This window comes from Aphelocoma coerulescens, chromosome 4, assembly GCF_041296385.1.
Source record: "Aphelocoma coerulescens isolate FSJ_1873_10779 chromosome 4, UR_Acoe_1.0, whole genome shotgun sequence".
NCBI lineage: Eukaryota > Metazoa > Chordata > Aves > Passeriformes > Corvidae > Aphelocoma > Aphelocoma coerulescens.
Window position 1 is genome coordinate 64,158,657 of NC_091017.1, and position 14,899 is coordinate 64,173,555.

Below are 14,899 nucleotides of genomic sequence, written 5' to 3' on the forward strand. Positions count from 1 at the left end.
TTTCTGTGAATTTGGAACATTTTGTATTGGTTTGGGAGGTTTTTTTGGTTGATAAATCTTCAGCAGAGCAATAGGATTTGCAAGTATACTTGTCTGGTAGGGCATGTCTGCACAGCATTTCAGATGTGTGATCACGCGTAATAAAAATGCTTGTTGGAAATCAGCTTGTTCGTGTTCTGCCACGTATGTGAGCCAAGCAGCCCAGACTTGCCAGCCACCTGCATTACAAAGCCATCATTTACTCCACACAGTTGCCCATATTAATTGCACACCTCAGCCTCCAAAAGCACAGTTTGCTTCTTAGTATCTTAGTACACAACCACTGATAAGAACAATCATCTTTCTTAACTACTATGGCCAAGAACAATACATATACGTATGTCTGTGTTCAAGATAAAGATGCAGGATGCTTCACTTCCAACCACCTACAAAGACGGTGACTTCTCTGTATCAGATGGAGAACACAGCCTGGGGAGGATGGGCTCTGTTTCTCTGCTTTCCTGGGTGGTTGCATGTAGTGTTTCATACTTTGAGCAGATTTCTGAGTTGTTTTTAGGAAGTGGCCTGTTTTGGTCTTCTAGGAATCTTTCTTTCTTAACTTTCTGAGGTTACATACAATGTGAAACTGAATTAACAACATTTGTCATCAGCAATTTTATTATAGATCTTGATTTTACAGTCAATATTTTATATTGCAACAGAAGAGGTACAAAAATGAGCATGAAGACAAACTTTTAACTGATAGAAAAAACCTATTTCAAAGTATTGGTATGTGTCTATGTTGATGCATCTAAGTGGTTACATAACAGCTTGCAAATAAAAATATATTTCACTTACTGTAAACATTATGGGTGAGGTCTTGGGTTGGTCCAGCCAGGCTCAGTGCAGGCCTTCTATTGCTATTACAGAGACAAGCTTTATCTAGAGATGCTCAAAGTTACACCAGCTTGTGTAGTTCCATAAGGATGTGCTTGGCAACTGCTGGTTCCACTTTCACCTCAGCACCCAGGAGTGTATCTATAGCAAAGCCTGCCCTGCTCAGTGTCAATGGCACTGCACAGAGGCACTACAGCCATGGCCACAAGCTGGCCTCAGATACTTGCTTTGCTATAAGCACTGCACTTGAGACTGGTAAAATAGAAATCAAAGGAAATCAGTGAAACCTGCTGTTTCAGTGCACTATGGCATGTTGGTGCTTGTGAATTATACACCTCAAGCCACCACCTTTTACTGCAGAAACTGAGGTCAAGAGAGACTCCTTATTGTGGCAACCATTTGATGTTTGTTTCTATTCCAGTGGATGGCCAAGCTGTGGCCTGAGGGACCTTTTATGAAAGTTGGGAGGCTAGTGTTTACTTCTATATTAAGAACAAAATGTAATCTGACCAGCAGTGGTATATTCAGTAGGCTTTTAATGGAGCTATCTGAGTCAGTCTCACAATTTTCTCTCCCAGCTGCACACTCAGCAGTTCTTACAGGTGCAGGCAACCCTCTGAGCAGTTTCTGTTCTTTTCTTGGCTCAGCTCAGCTGTCCTCCCACCAGCTGTTTACTGTGATACCCATTGAAAGGCAAGAACCACTCTGGCTATTCCATGCTTGCTTTACCTGCTCAGAAGTGTCACAGTACCTGGGAAAGCCATCATTTATACTATGTGCCAGTGGGCAATGTTCCCCTCTGGGGAAGGTTGCACTGGGATGCAGGTCGCATGTCCTGGTCATTTCCTACCTAACCTTTCAGCAGGAAGGAAGATGAGTGCTGATCTGGGCAAGTTCTGCTTCTCCTAGAAAGTCTCTTTCTTCTCTGTGCATGCCCCAGGGAGTCCCTGCTCTGTGACAGTGGGAAGCTGTATAGGAGGGAGCAAACCAGGGCAAAGCACTTGCCCTCAGTCACTGCCCACAGGCCCAGCCCATCTGAAAGAGTGTGTTTGTGTGTGTGTGTGTACAGTATCACACCTCAGGTATTGTCTCCCGCTACTTGGCTGTTAGTACCACAGCAAGGATTTCTGGTTATGGACTCAGTACACACCATGCTACTGTTATCACTCTTAGCTATGTAGCCACATCTTTCCCAGCTTTACACACAAGGAACGAAATTTTTCAGTAGTTCAGGGGACTCTGTTTCACGGAATTGCTGTGCTGTTGGTGCAAAGCCTGCAGTCTGTGTGGTCAGGGTTCTGCACACACTGAAGGAGCTGAACAGGCCTGAAATAAGAAATGAAACCAAAAAAATATTTAATAATCACTTTGTAAGTACAACAGAATAACTTCACAGTTACTGAATGCAATGTGAAAGTCAAAGTGCATGTTACACCCATGCTTATCAAGCAGATGGCTTTTCTTAGGGTAATTCTTTTTGATCTTGCTGCAGAAAGGTAATTTAGGTGTTTTTAGGGACAAGGGCAAGTCAGTAGAAAACAAAGTAGGATCTGACCTCACAGCATGTCAGCTATGCTGCAATATAAAATATAATTGCAAAAAAGAAGCAACATGTCTTGCACAGACTGTGGAATTCCTGCATGCTGGAAGTTCACAATCTGGCTTACTCACTGGTAACCCCTACTGCTACAACAGAAAGCTGTTGCTATGAATGTCACATATGATGAGATTTTTTTCTAATGCATCCAGTGAATCCAGTTTTAAAGAAACTTCTGGAAGACACTATTGAGATGGACAAAAGCAAGAGAAAATTATCAGCTTCAGTTGCTAAATGGCATGAAAAGCCAGATGCCCAGCTGGTACAGACCCACACGTTTCTGTTTGCAATGACTGTAGGGGTGTGAAGCCAACTTACGCAGTCTGAAGTTTGGCTTTACCTGTAAATTTCTTGTTTTATTATTCTGCCCATAAAATAGTAAAATTAATTGTCCATGTTGTTCAATCCAGTTGTTTATATCTGTGTTAGCTGAGCTTTGACAAAAAGCCATACTTGTTACTTTACCTTCAGAAGTGAGTTGTGAGACACGGCAATGGGTGTGCCAGGTACCTCCCTGTGCTAAGACACAAGGGGTCTAAGCTATGATATATTTCCCCTTTCTGCCTTGCCCCGTGGGCCATTTCATCATAGGCTGAAATAATCTGAAGCTACTTACAAGTCCTGGGAGTATTGGTAAAATGTTCCATTTACCCAAAGAGAAAGTAAGCACACGATTTGGCAGATTTATGCACTACACCAGGGCTAATTTTTTCACAACGTGCAGAGCACCTATTAATCAGGTTCAGCAATACCCAGATGTCATACATGAAATCCCTATTTGTGCTTGGTCTTTGCATATTAAGTGCTTTAATTAATTTGAGCTTAATATTTTTAAATTGAATGTTAAAATCAATCCATCAGTCCAGGTACACTAATCAAGTTTTTAATGGTCTTCCTGTGTTTACTGTATACCTTTACAAGTGTTTTAAGATGTGTTGGATGTATTTTTATGTTTTACTTGTATCTTGGTTTCAAGGCAGATTTTAAAAAAACCCCAGTTGCAACAAACAGCCCAGCCCCCCATAAGCACATGACCCTTATCTCAACTGATATCACCCCTCTGACCAGGAGGAGCCATTGGTGGACAGAGGTGGTCTGTCAAGGGGAAAACACCAACCGCCTTGAACCAGGGGGGTGGACTGTGGGTGGGCTGTGGGCGGACTGTGGGCGGAGCAAAAGCTATAAAAGGAAGAAAAAGACACGTGGTCATTCTCATTCTCCCTTCCTCTCCAGCTTGCTAAGGCAGTGCTGGAGAAGCCTACCCCTTTCTAGGGGCTTTTTAGAAATAGATTTCTTTTTGACCAGCCTAAACTGCAAGTTTATTTTTTTTTCTCTACCTGAGGTTCAGAGCTGTCTTAAGCCTAAAGCTCCTGAATCCCTGCGCTCCTGGGGCATATCTCTCGAGCCATCAGGATCCAAAATTTTTATATTTTGTTAGTTTTTTTTTTTGCAATTTTTCAATTTTTCTGTTTTAATAAATTGTTTTAATTTCTAAAAAGAGTTGTCTCATTCCTCACACCAGACAGGAACATTTTGCTCTGCCTTCAGATTTAAAGACCTATCATTTGTCTCCTTTGCAGACCAATTTTTCCTTACTTAAACTATTGTCACAAACTCAGAAGTTCATAGAAATGCATGTTTACTTTGTAAATGTTCTTATCCCAGTATGAGTCCTTGACACTGAAAAGCTGTTCCTGACAGATAAGATATGAGCAATATTGAATGTTTGCTGCTTTTCTAATGTCTCTAAAGAACAATTTTGCTCTGTGTGAAGGTCTCTGAACCCACGCAGAGAGATAAAGGGTCTCTGGCTTTTGTATTTCCTCAGCAGGAAGATGGAGATTTCAGACAAGTCAGGACTTGGGCTGCTGTTTCCCAGACTCCTGTTTTTAGCTGCTGACAATGGTAAATTATAGTAATTAGTAATGCTTATCGTGTCTCATGCCTCACTCTCTGACAAAGCAGCAGGACAGCGAGCACACTCAAGCCATGGTGAAGGAAGTAAGGACCACCCTTGGCACCCTGTGTTATCTGTATGCAGCAGGGAGGAAAGCTGCCTGTTTGGTTCAGATTATTTTAGGTAAAAGCCCAGTCAGAAGAAAATCTGGCAGTTGGATTTCTCCCTCCCTGAAAACAACTGAACATGCTCAGTGGGAAGCATAGGGCAGAGAGCAAGCCCCAGACCCAGCCAACACCAGGGCTGCAGCCTGGCTGGAAGTCCCTGAGAAAGACCCAGCCACACTGGAGGGATGTCACGGCAGTAAGGAGGAAGTCTTCTCTAGCTTGCTGTAAACCTGCAATATTAGTTTTATGTTAGCAAAGTTGTCACCATTATGAGTGGATAATTACCTGTAGTTGTCTTCACAAATGATCTTAAAGTTTCGCTCTTCTAAGATGCTTATTAACCTCTGAATGGAATGACCTGAGCAGGATTCACTGTAGAGAGAAGACTTCAGTTACTTGTGTTCCTTGTGTGTACAAAATGCTCACCTAAATTCCACATGCTTTATTATAGGTAAGATTCTTTAAAAGCTTGTTTGCTAACGTGCTATAAAGTCCATTGGGTTTGTGGAACTTTGCTACCATTGGGCCTTTGCTGGTAGAAACTATGGGATGTTCAGCTGTGCATCTTGCATGAGAGCTTCATGCAGGAGGACATCTGTGGGAAATGACCCAGTCCCATTCCCAGTTAGGGTGCTCTAGAACTGCTCCTTTGCTGCTGGTGGCTTCCATCCACAGCAGCACAATATAAGGCTCATTGAAATCTGTGAAAGGGCAAAAGGATCAAGTCCTCTGTGTGATAAGAAAAGGCCAATCATGAAAGCCAGCAGCCAAGTCCCAAGTAGGAAGTAAGATAGGAGGACACTGATAGAAAGCATGGGAGGAAGCAGCTATGAGTACCTCCTGTCTGTTTGACTCAGTTTATGGCTGCTGCTGCTGTTCTATTTTGACAAGGGGCTGTTTCAACCACTATTGCTTTGGTAGGAGCCCTAACTTGTGTATTTCTTTCCCATCCAGGTAAAGGTTTAATGAAACTTGTAGCACTCTCATACCTACAAAATCTTTATCTCTATGTTTAATTCAATTTAATAGCCCAAGGGCCCCAAAGCTGTAGTGAGAGGTTTGACAAGTGTCATAGGCACAGACAGAGACACAGCAAAATACTTGCTACCTCAGGGTAAAAATCATCTCCTCATCCAGAGTATAGGATACATTTCTACTGCTGGGGGCAAATCCAGTTCCTAACATATGACATTAGTGAAAGCAAAGCAAGCTCTTTTTTGTTCACTAGACTTGACAAGCTATCAGTGATTCAACATGGAATACAAACCAGAAGATATAAGGAATACATACTATTGGGGCTACCCTCCCTCTCTCTCCTTGGAAGCTAGAAGAAAATAAAAAGGGAATTGCTAGGAACTTGTCACAGGAGAAGGATGTGTCCAGCAAGAGGGCTGGCAGGGCACTGTCTTTTTGAAGCTGTTGAGGGGGAGCATGATGGCTTTTCTGATGTTGGGAAATCATGGGACAAAGGATCCAGTGCAATGTCTGGGGAAACTGATGTAAAGATTAGTCGATGTCCTTTTCTTCTTCCTTTATGCAAAGGACCACAAGAGTACGTCTGGTATGCTGACCCCAGCATAGATGCACACCTGTGAACCATGGAAGGTATGTCAGCTCATGTGGAACAGGGACATTTCTGGGTGTCTGGGCTAAGGGAGGGGCTGCAACACTGGAGCTGGAACTGTGTCAGAGACTGAGGCAGTCTGACCAAGGTCTACACTCCTTCCTAAGTAGCACTGCATCATCACAGCCTGCTTCCTGATCCACGGCACCAAGGCTGCTGTTTCTGTCATGGAGATCCTTAAGAACGGGGAAAACTGTGGCAGTGCATTATGATGATGTGAGCCACAGAACTGGCTCTGAAAGGAGGGGTCAAAGGCACAGAGCCTCATGCTTAGTGCTTGAAATGTGATAGATCTGCAAATGAATCTGATTGGGATGAAAAAGATCACTCAGAAAGGCTCAGATGTGATTTGAGGTCACTTTTCTGGTATCAGTAATTCCATGGTAAGCATTTCAACCACAGATTTGTTCTTAAAAATCACAGACTCATTTAGGTAAGAAGGGACTGCTTGACATCACCTAGTCAAACCAATATGAGCTGGAGAAGGTTGCCCAGGTCCCAGTCAGGTTTTGAGTATGTCCACAACCTGTTCTGGCAATCAAAAATGGCTGTGCTCAGGATAATTATGCTGTTCCTGTGGACAAGTCTATTTCCCAGCTGTTTACCCTTGCAAACAGCCTGGTCTCTGACTTCAGTTCTGCACCCATAGCAAAGATCTGTAGAGCTCAGTGGGGTTGAAAGGAACTTAAAGGTCATGGGACCTCTAGAAAGCAAGGGAAATGTCATTGGGTCTTAGCTATAACCAAGTTGTCTTAGCTATAACTTAGCAGTACCTACAAAAAACAGTAGAGGAAACAACAGTACAAAGGTTATTTTTTCCTGCAGAGTAAGCATCTAAAGGGTGAATGTAGAGCAGATTTCATGAGTTTAAGACAATGTCACTGTCAGACGTGAGCTGTGCCCCATGCCTTCCACACACTGCTCACCACTGTGCACCAGTGTGACTTACCTCTGGGGTCCACCAATGTCTTGCATAAGCCAAATGTGCACTTCAGAGACTTTATCTGGATTCAGGTTAAAGACCTCAATACTTCCAAAGATGCTGCAAGAATGGAGCACAAAACAGCAAAACACTTAGTTATCTCAGAAAGATGTAGAGAGTACACTCCCCAAATACCAGTGTTTATTAGTGCTGCTATTACACTCAGTGGAGAGAACATTATCTTGCCAATGGATTTTCACAGATTATTTAATTGCCTTATGGTCAAATGTTTTCTCCCCATTCCTGTTTCACTTTCAGGAGGACTTCTGAAACTGTCTGCAGACAGAAAAAAGCTGAACTTTTGCCATCTTTAGTGCCTCTTCTCCTGTTCGGTTTCCTGGCTATTGATTTGGTTTGGTGCCAGGGAAATGACCATGGCTCTTTCCCCAGAGAGCATATTCTTCCTCTTTTAATATTAATCAAGACTGCACTTCCAGCCAGGCAGACCAAGGATGCACAGTCTAGTGGGGTAAAACCAAAGAAATTGTAATAATCAAGTTACTTTGTGCAGTGAGAGGGCACTGGATACCCCACCCACATACCCTCTGAAGGATTTCAGTTACAGTCTCTGTATAGAAGGAGTTAAAAGAATCAGCTTTACAACAGCCAGTGGTGAATTTACCAAAAAGCCTTCTGCACTGGGACTCACAGGCAGACACACTCACCACATGCAGCCCCACAGAAACATGAATGATTGTGTGCTGAGTGAATACCTGCTGCTCCTGAAAGCTCCAGCTTCTATTGATCCATTGAGCATCACCTGAACCACACCACATGCTGCTTCTGCAAACTGAACAAAACCAATGGACATTACACTCTGACACTACATGCAGTGCTAAGTCAGACTTGGGGCTGGTAAATTCACTGGTGTCCTCAAAACTGTCTAATACAAGCAGAGGATCTGGGCAATATTTTTGCAGAACATTTCAGTGCAAAAAAAAGCCTCTAAAGGCTATGGCAAAACTGTGATAAAGCCTCATTAGGCAGCTATGAATTGACTGTCTAAGGCTGCATGGGATTGGTACAGCAACTTGGCTGGTTTCAGTCTCTATAGGGCTTTCCAGAGCCCCAGCAGCGACAGCTGTCTGTAGTAATTCACAATAATCCTATGACTGCTTTAGCTCCGGAAGTAAGGTCAAGCCAGAACAGTGGTACCACTAGTTTAAGGACACACAGACCATCACATACTTGTTTCCTTGTGACTCATGCTCTTTGTTCTTTTGTGGCTTGGGATTTTTCTCTCTTGGTATTTTACTAAAACTCATCACAGAGTTTTGTTTGATTTGATTTTTTGGATATACTGGATCATGTAATCACTGCTTTTTTATTCTTTCCAACTCATGTCCAAATATTTAAAGTCTACTAAGGTCTATAAAGTACTTACTCTAGATATATAATCCATTGATAAGACAAAGAATTTTTAAAAAACTTTATGCAGGTGACTGTACTTATCAAATCTTTCATGTCCTCTTAAATAGTGTGGCTCAAACTCAGATCTTGAGAGCTGTAAAGCTTCAAGAAGGAAGGAAGCCTGCACCTGAGCAAAGCTCAGTTTGTATGGTGGTTTTAACTCTCCCAGACTCTGGAACTGACCCATTTTCGCTTCCAGTTTACCCACAAAACAATTTCTTTTTTTTATGGTGAGTAGACTTTTTCTTACATACATGAGGGCTGGAGCATACAGGAATGCTTGTTTTCCACCTGAGCAGTCACCTACTGATAGTCATACCAAGGGTGAAATCTTGAGAGACATGTAAAATTAAAGTTATACAGGATATCAGGTTTTTCTCTGGCCCTTTGTTCCCATAAAGTGCTGACTCAACAAAGCCAGGCTAATTGCTTAGCTGGGACCAGCAGGATCTCATTCTTGTGATGGGAGCTGGCATGTGTCTATGGGTGGGGACATCACAGGAACCCTGCCAGATACTGATGTGGGAGGATGTGCTCTTCAGGCTTATACCAGGAAGTGCAAGGGGATTCTCGGCCTCTTGGAAAACTTCTGTGCCAGTTTGGGTACTGCTTTCCACATTAGCATGCTAAAATATATTTTACTGTATCAATTTAAGTCCTGTGATTTAATTAAGGTGATTGCTATAATTGTGAATATTACTTGCAGAGCTCCAGCTCTCTGCCAAGGGTTGTTCTAGACACTGACACTCAGGCTCTGTCCACAAAAAGAATGCCCAAACTACAAGGACGTTAAATATTGTACATTAAATATGTGACCTCAGATTCCAACACCATGATTTTTAACATCAGGAGCTAAAGCTTTTGTCAACTTCTACTATTCCATGTTTTAAGTCCAATCTGTAATATCATAATTTTTTGCAATGTCAGGAACTTAGTGCACTTCCACACTTTTGGATTCAGGGAGATTTATTCTAGATCTCACCATCTTGGATGCCATTTTCCAGAACACAGAGCCAGGGTTGCTCTCACATTCACTTCGTTTTGGACAAGATTCATAGTTGATTCCTGAGAAAAAATACATTTATAGAATAGCTAAGGTTAGACTGAATATTTTTGCAAGGCTTATGTGGCTTTGTGAGCAAGGAGATTTTCCCTCTACCAAGAAGACTACATGAGGAGAGGGCTCTAAGAGGAAAAGGAATTTGCATCTCTTCAAAGGTCTTCCCATTTGCTCACAGTCTTTTCAGGGAGGGAATTGCAGACCCCATACCAAAAATAATTCTCAGAAAACTGAGAAGGGAAAACACACAGTCCCAAATGTGAGAAACAGGTTGGCTCTTGACAAGTGCTGTCTGATTGCACGGAAAAATTAAGCTTTGCCCAACATTTTCAGCAATTCCATCCCAGTTTAAAGCCTTAAGCACCAACCCAGGAGTCATGTGGGCAGCGATACCCTCAAGGCACCTGCACACTGCCCCAGCACTTTGACTGGCCTGTGGCCAGGTCCTGTTTGAATGACACTCTTGTTTTGCAGTTTGTCCCACAGGAGTCACAAGGTGGAAGCAAGCAAACTAAGTAAAGAGGTCTAGATGTCACCATAGTTCAAGCAACATCTTGGTGTTAAAATAACATCCAAAGCTGTGGTTTTTAATCTAATCTGAGAAATAGGTATTATTTTCAGACTTCCAAAATATTGGACAGTTAAAGTTTTAAACTAAAATACTAGAAAATAATGTGAAAAGGATTGTGTTTAGGTGTCGATTACCTGGGGCAGAGGGGTCTCCACACCATGAAATTCTATCAGCCATATAACCCAACAAGGTGTCCTCCAAGGTAAGGAAATTTTGGTTGGATTTTGTATAACGATGAACAAGGTCATTTGTCTTGCTCCAAAACAGTGACTGTGAAATAAGGTACAATGTCTGGTGAGTGATAACTATACTAGAGCTGGTCAGAAGTTTTTTCAGGAGAAAACCAGAAGGTTCATGATAATGAAGGAGTTTTAGTTTATATTGAAATGCAGCAAGTTCACCCTAGTGGGTCAGTTCTTATTTGAACACTCTTATTTGCAAAGTATTTTGGGTGGGGCTTTTTTGTGGAACGGGACACGTTTAGCTTTTAAAGGATTTCGAAAGAAAGGTTTGACTAGTTCTCATAGAATATATACCAAATTTGTTGTTTGCTTTTGAGCTGCATATGGAAGAACAGCTTTCTGGAAGCAGTGTCCCTCTAACAACATGATGGCTTGCTCCTTACAGAGAACCATATGCTCAGGGAACAGGGACATTTGTGTCACTTCACTGGGATGATCTTGGTACTGGCTTGAGGCAAGCCTTACACAGGGATGATTCCCAGCAATAGGGCATGAGCAGGGTTATGGGGGTCCAAAGGTGTAACCGTGGGACTGTGGCAATAAGTGCAAAAGCAAAATACCATCCTCACCAACCTACAGACCCTCACAGTTGTTATGGATGAGATCCCACTGCTCAGAACACCGCCCAGGCCTGCCATGCCACCACAGCCCACCCTGCATTGTGCTGTTACCTTGTTACAGGGAATAGGATGACTTGCTAGCTCCATCAAAGGCTGATAATCTTCTGCTGTGATATTACAGGGATTCTTGTAAATGAATGCATCTTTCAATGATTCCCATATTTTTAGGCAATCCTTATCTCTGCCAAAAGATTAAAACATAGTTAATAAATATTTATGAGTATTTGTGTCTGTGAAAGGTTCTCCCTCTGTTCTAGTCAAACACTCTGGACCAGATGTTAGAAGAATTCCAACTATGCTTAGGCACCAAATATATGATCCATTACAAAAGCAAAGTATCTTCAGCAAAGTAAATATATACTGAGGAATAAACAGTTCCAAATCATCTTTCTCTCTCTCCTGCATTTCAAATTACTGCTTATTGCAATATCCAAATGTCATCTATGTTCTTATCCCTTAAAATGATCCATGCTGATTTCACATAACCAAAAGATCAAATTTCTTGATTATTCATACCAAATCATAAGAAGCAAATAGCTTCTCAGACTATAGGTTGTACATTTTAAAAGTATGGCCAAAGGATTCTATCCCCTCAGATACAGCAAGCCAAAAATATGCCCATGTGTCTCCCTGCAGAGAGTTTGACCCTACAGAAAAAAATCTGTAAAATAAAACTAAATTTAATATAAATTTTATCTAAAACAAAAGCAGTGATTTAGCTGTTTGGGACCAAACCAAAAGCAGAGTTTTAGCTGAGATTATTTTTGTTTATGCACTAATTTGCAGCTATTGGCTTTGCTAGAGGCATGGTGGATTTGCTCACGTAAAACCAGGATCCAGATCAGGTACCACTGTACAGTGCTGTCTGAAACTGAGCCTGGGAGCAGGGACAGGACACATCAGCCTGGAGGGTCTCCAGCTACATGGCCAACTGAGGCAGCTGTGCTGCATCCCAAATTTCCTTTCATGTCATGCCAGTCTGTTACAGGGCCAGCCCCAGTTGCATTAGGGACCACACCTCTCTTTTATATGAACCAAGTTTACTTCTTGGTAAATAAAGATGAGTAACAATGATGATTTTTAACAGGACTATTATCTTTCATTCAAGAGCCTAAATGCACTTTCAGTTACATCACTGTAGAATTAAGAAGACAAACTGTGGATGCTGCAGGGAGCACAGTCATTGTATTGCTGTTGCACTCTTGTGTCAGCAAGAATTCACGTTTTACTTAGCAGGATTTAACTTGGGTGTATTAAATTTTGTCCTGGAGGAACCTTTCTCTGGCTGCAAAGTGTAAATAACCCACAGAGACCATGCAAACCCACATGCAAACTTTGGTACTTTATTTAGGGGTTGGGAAGTTGTAAATACCTCTCTCTGCCACCAAGAATTGCAACATGGAGACACTGAATCATCCAAAAGAGAGGGCTCCTGCTGATTGAGGGGTGACATTATAGAAATGCAACTGTCCCCTTTGCTCTGCACTGTCAATGGTATCATAAAGATAATTTGTAGGGCTTGGCTGGAAGCACAGGCACAACTCATAGACATTTATATGGCTCACACTTTCTAATTTGTCAAATGATTTGTCCTCCAGGCAGTAATTTTTTTTCTTTTTTTTTTTAAGCTACTCCTGAAATCTCCTTTATATAAGAGCGTTAACAGCCACAGGCGACAGCTGGCTACCTGGTGATCTATCCTTTCATGTGGCAAAATTTTTATGCTGGGTCTCAGAAGACAAAATATTTTTCAATAAACCATAAAAAACCCCATGGTTTTTTTTATTTCCAAAGCAGAGAGGTAGGAGATAGACACAATATAAAGCATTTCTGCTGCTAGGCTCAACTCATGGCCATGAGAGACACAAAGAAAACCATCCAGGAGATTCATGACCACGCCAAGACAGATTGCTGAGTCACTAATCCAAAGCATCAATGTTCTGTCCTTTCAAGACACCAGACTCAGCACTGGATGATGTCTGTCAGTGTCACCAATACCTGAGAGAAGAGTCTTTATGCACAGTCCTGGCAGAGCTAAGCCAGAGTGTATCTTTAATATCACAGAAGTTTGTAGGTCATAATCTGCAAACGGAGGAGGCTCTTCTACAGCTGCTAATCAGTGTGGTACTGTTAGCTGTAGCACACAGAAGAATGGTAAGTCACAAAGATGGGCTTTTATGGAAACTAGGCAATTTCAGCATTGTTTTAGAAATAAAAGCACAGATCATCAATGTAAAAAAAATACATACAAAAGCTAAACAACCTTTTATTTTTGCTGTTTTCAACTATCAACATGTATTTTTTTACAAATGAATAACAATAAGTAATTGATTTGCCACTGGAAAGCTATTTCTCTGATATGAAGCACAAATTTTATCTCACATCCTAAAGAGATTACCGGGTACATAGAACTGTGATTTTGGTTTACGTATGATAAGCACTGAGAAGATTTGAGGACCTGCAAATCCCAGCTCCAAGAAGACATGCCATTCTTTCCAGTCTCACTGTTGAGGTAGACTCTGTTAATAAGGTTTCACCTGATCCTTTTTCCAGCACAGAAAGAAAATATTTGTCTGGTGTGCAGCATTTAACTCACACTGAGTAGAGGTGAGGGCAGAGACCTGGTGTAGCTCTAGGCCTTCTGAACCAATATAAGAAGTTTTCTGGCATGTGGTATGCTAAAAAATCCAGCAAGAACTATTTCAGGTTGAACATGTGCCTTGCCAAAAAAATGCCTGAGAAACAAACTTTTGTCTTAAGGCTGCTCCCAAGTCATAGAATGTGTTGACTTAGTTTTCTTTCTGGATATACAAAAGAAAGAAAACCATCTCTGCAAAAGAGATCCTCACTCTACCAGTTAATAAAATGTATTCAATTCAGATAATTCTGCTGTGGGCCTTGGTTTCTCTCTTTCTCTGGTTTTTGTTTGTGTATTTTGGGTTGTATATGAAATAATTCTGCATCCTATCTGCAAATATCATAATGTCATCTCTTTTGGCATAATGGTTTCCTTCCTTTGAGGCTAACTTTTTTTATGCTGAAATATTTAAGGCCTTTTTTTCTACTATAGACTCTGAAATATTAAATCCAAATTCATTGATATGTAACATAAATATACTCTAAATTTGTGTTTAATTTTTTCAAGTTTTATTTTTATGAATAGAGTCTGGGCAATGCTGGTAAATGTGAAATAATAACTAACTGAAAGAATGCTGTGAAATCTATAAACTTGAAAACTGCAACCTTTTTCTGGAAAACAAGGATTGAAGAACTTGCCTTAAGACATTTTTGAGCCAGAGACTCTACCCTGAACTCAGTATAGCATACAATAAGGGCTGGGATACAAATAAACTTTTCCATATTAAATCCAAATGTTATACATACTGCAAAGCATATCCTCCATTTGTCCCTACATTGGGATAGAATTTACATTTTCCAATAAATTTGAGTATTTCTATCTATTTGCCTTGTATATGAATATCACATTAATCTTATCAAGTGAAAGCTGGGGCCAAGAATATTTCCATTAGCATCTATCCCAGCAGCCAAATTTTAATGTGCATATTAGAAAAATGGACAGCTTCTGCATCATTATTTCTTGCATATCTATACACTGGTCAGGCTAACCTTGAAGGAGTAGCCTTACACTGGAAGGAATGGGATGGCATTGAGCTATCTGGTAAATCACTGTTACTATAGATTTTTTTTCTTTGCTTTACAATTTTATTTTCTTTTCTTTTCTTCAACTGGACATGACAGAGCAAATTTATCCCAAATTGAAACTGATTTAATTGGTTTAATATCAAGGATAAGTTTCATCCTGCTGATTTCAGTTACACCATGAACAATGTCT

At 41.1% G+C, this 14,899-nt stretch overlaps 1 protein-coding gene across 1 annotated transcript in view; it reads right to left on the reverse strand.

The window, feature by feature from the left end:
* LOC138109953 (ADP-ribosyl cyclase/cyclic ADP-ribose hydrolase 1-like) overlaps positions 1–14,899 on the reverse strand; it is a 25,539-nt gene continuing 10,640 nt past the window's right edge. Inside the window, exons 2-8 of the mRNA XM_069014410.1 lie at positions 11,098–11,227; positions 10,319–10,454; positions 9,536–9,618; positions 7,857–7,933; positions 7,111–7,203; positions 4,823–4,909; positions 1–2,202 (exon numbers count right to left, since the gene is read on the reverse strand). Of these exons, the coding sequence (XP_068870511.1) occupies positions 2,121–2,202; positions 4,823–4,909; positions 7,111–7,203; positions 7,857–7,933; positions 9,536–9,618; positions 10,319–10,454; positions 11,098–11,227 (688 nt within the window). The 3' untranslated portion in view covers positions 1–2,120. The remainder of the gene's footprint in view (positions 2,203–4,822; positions 4,910–7,110; positions 7,204–7,856; positions 7,934–9,535; positions 9,619–10,318; positions 10,455–11,097; positions 11,228–14,899) is intronic.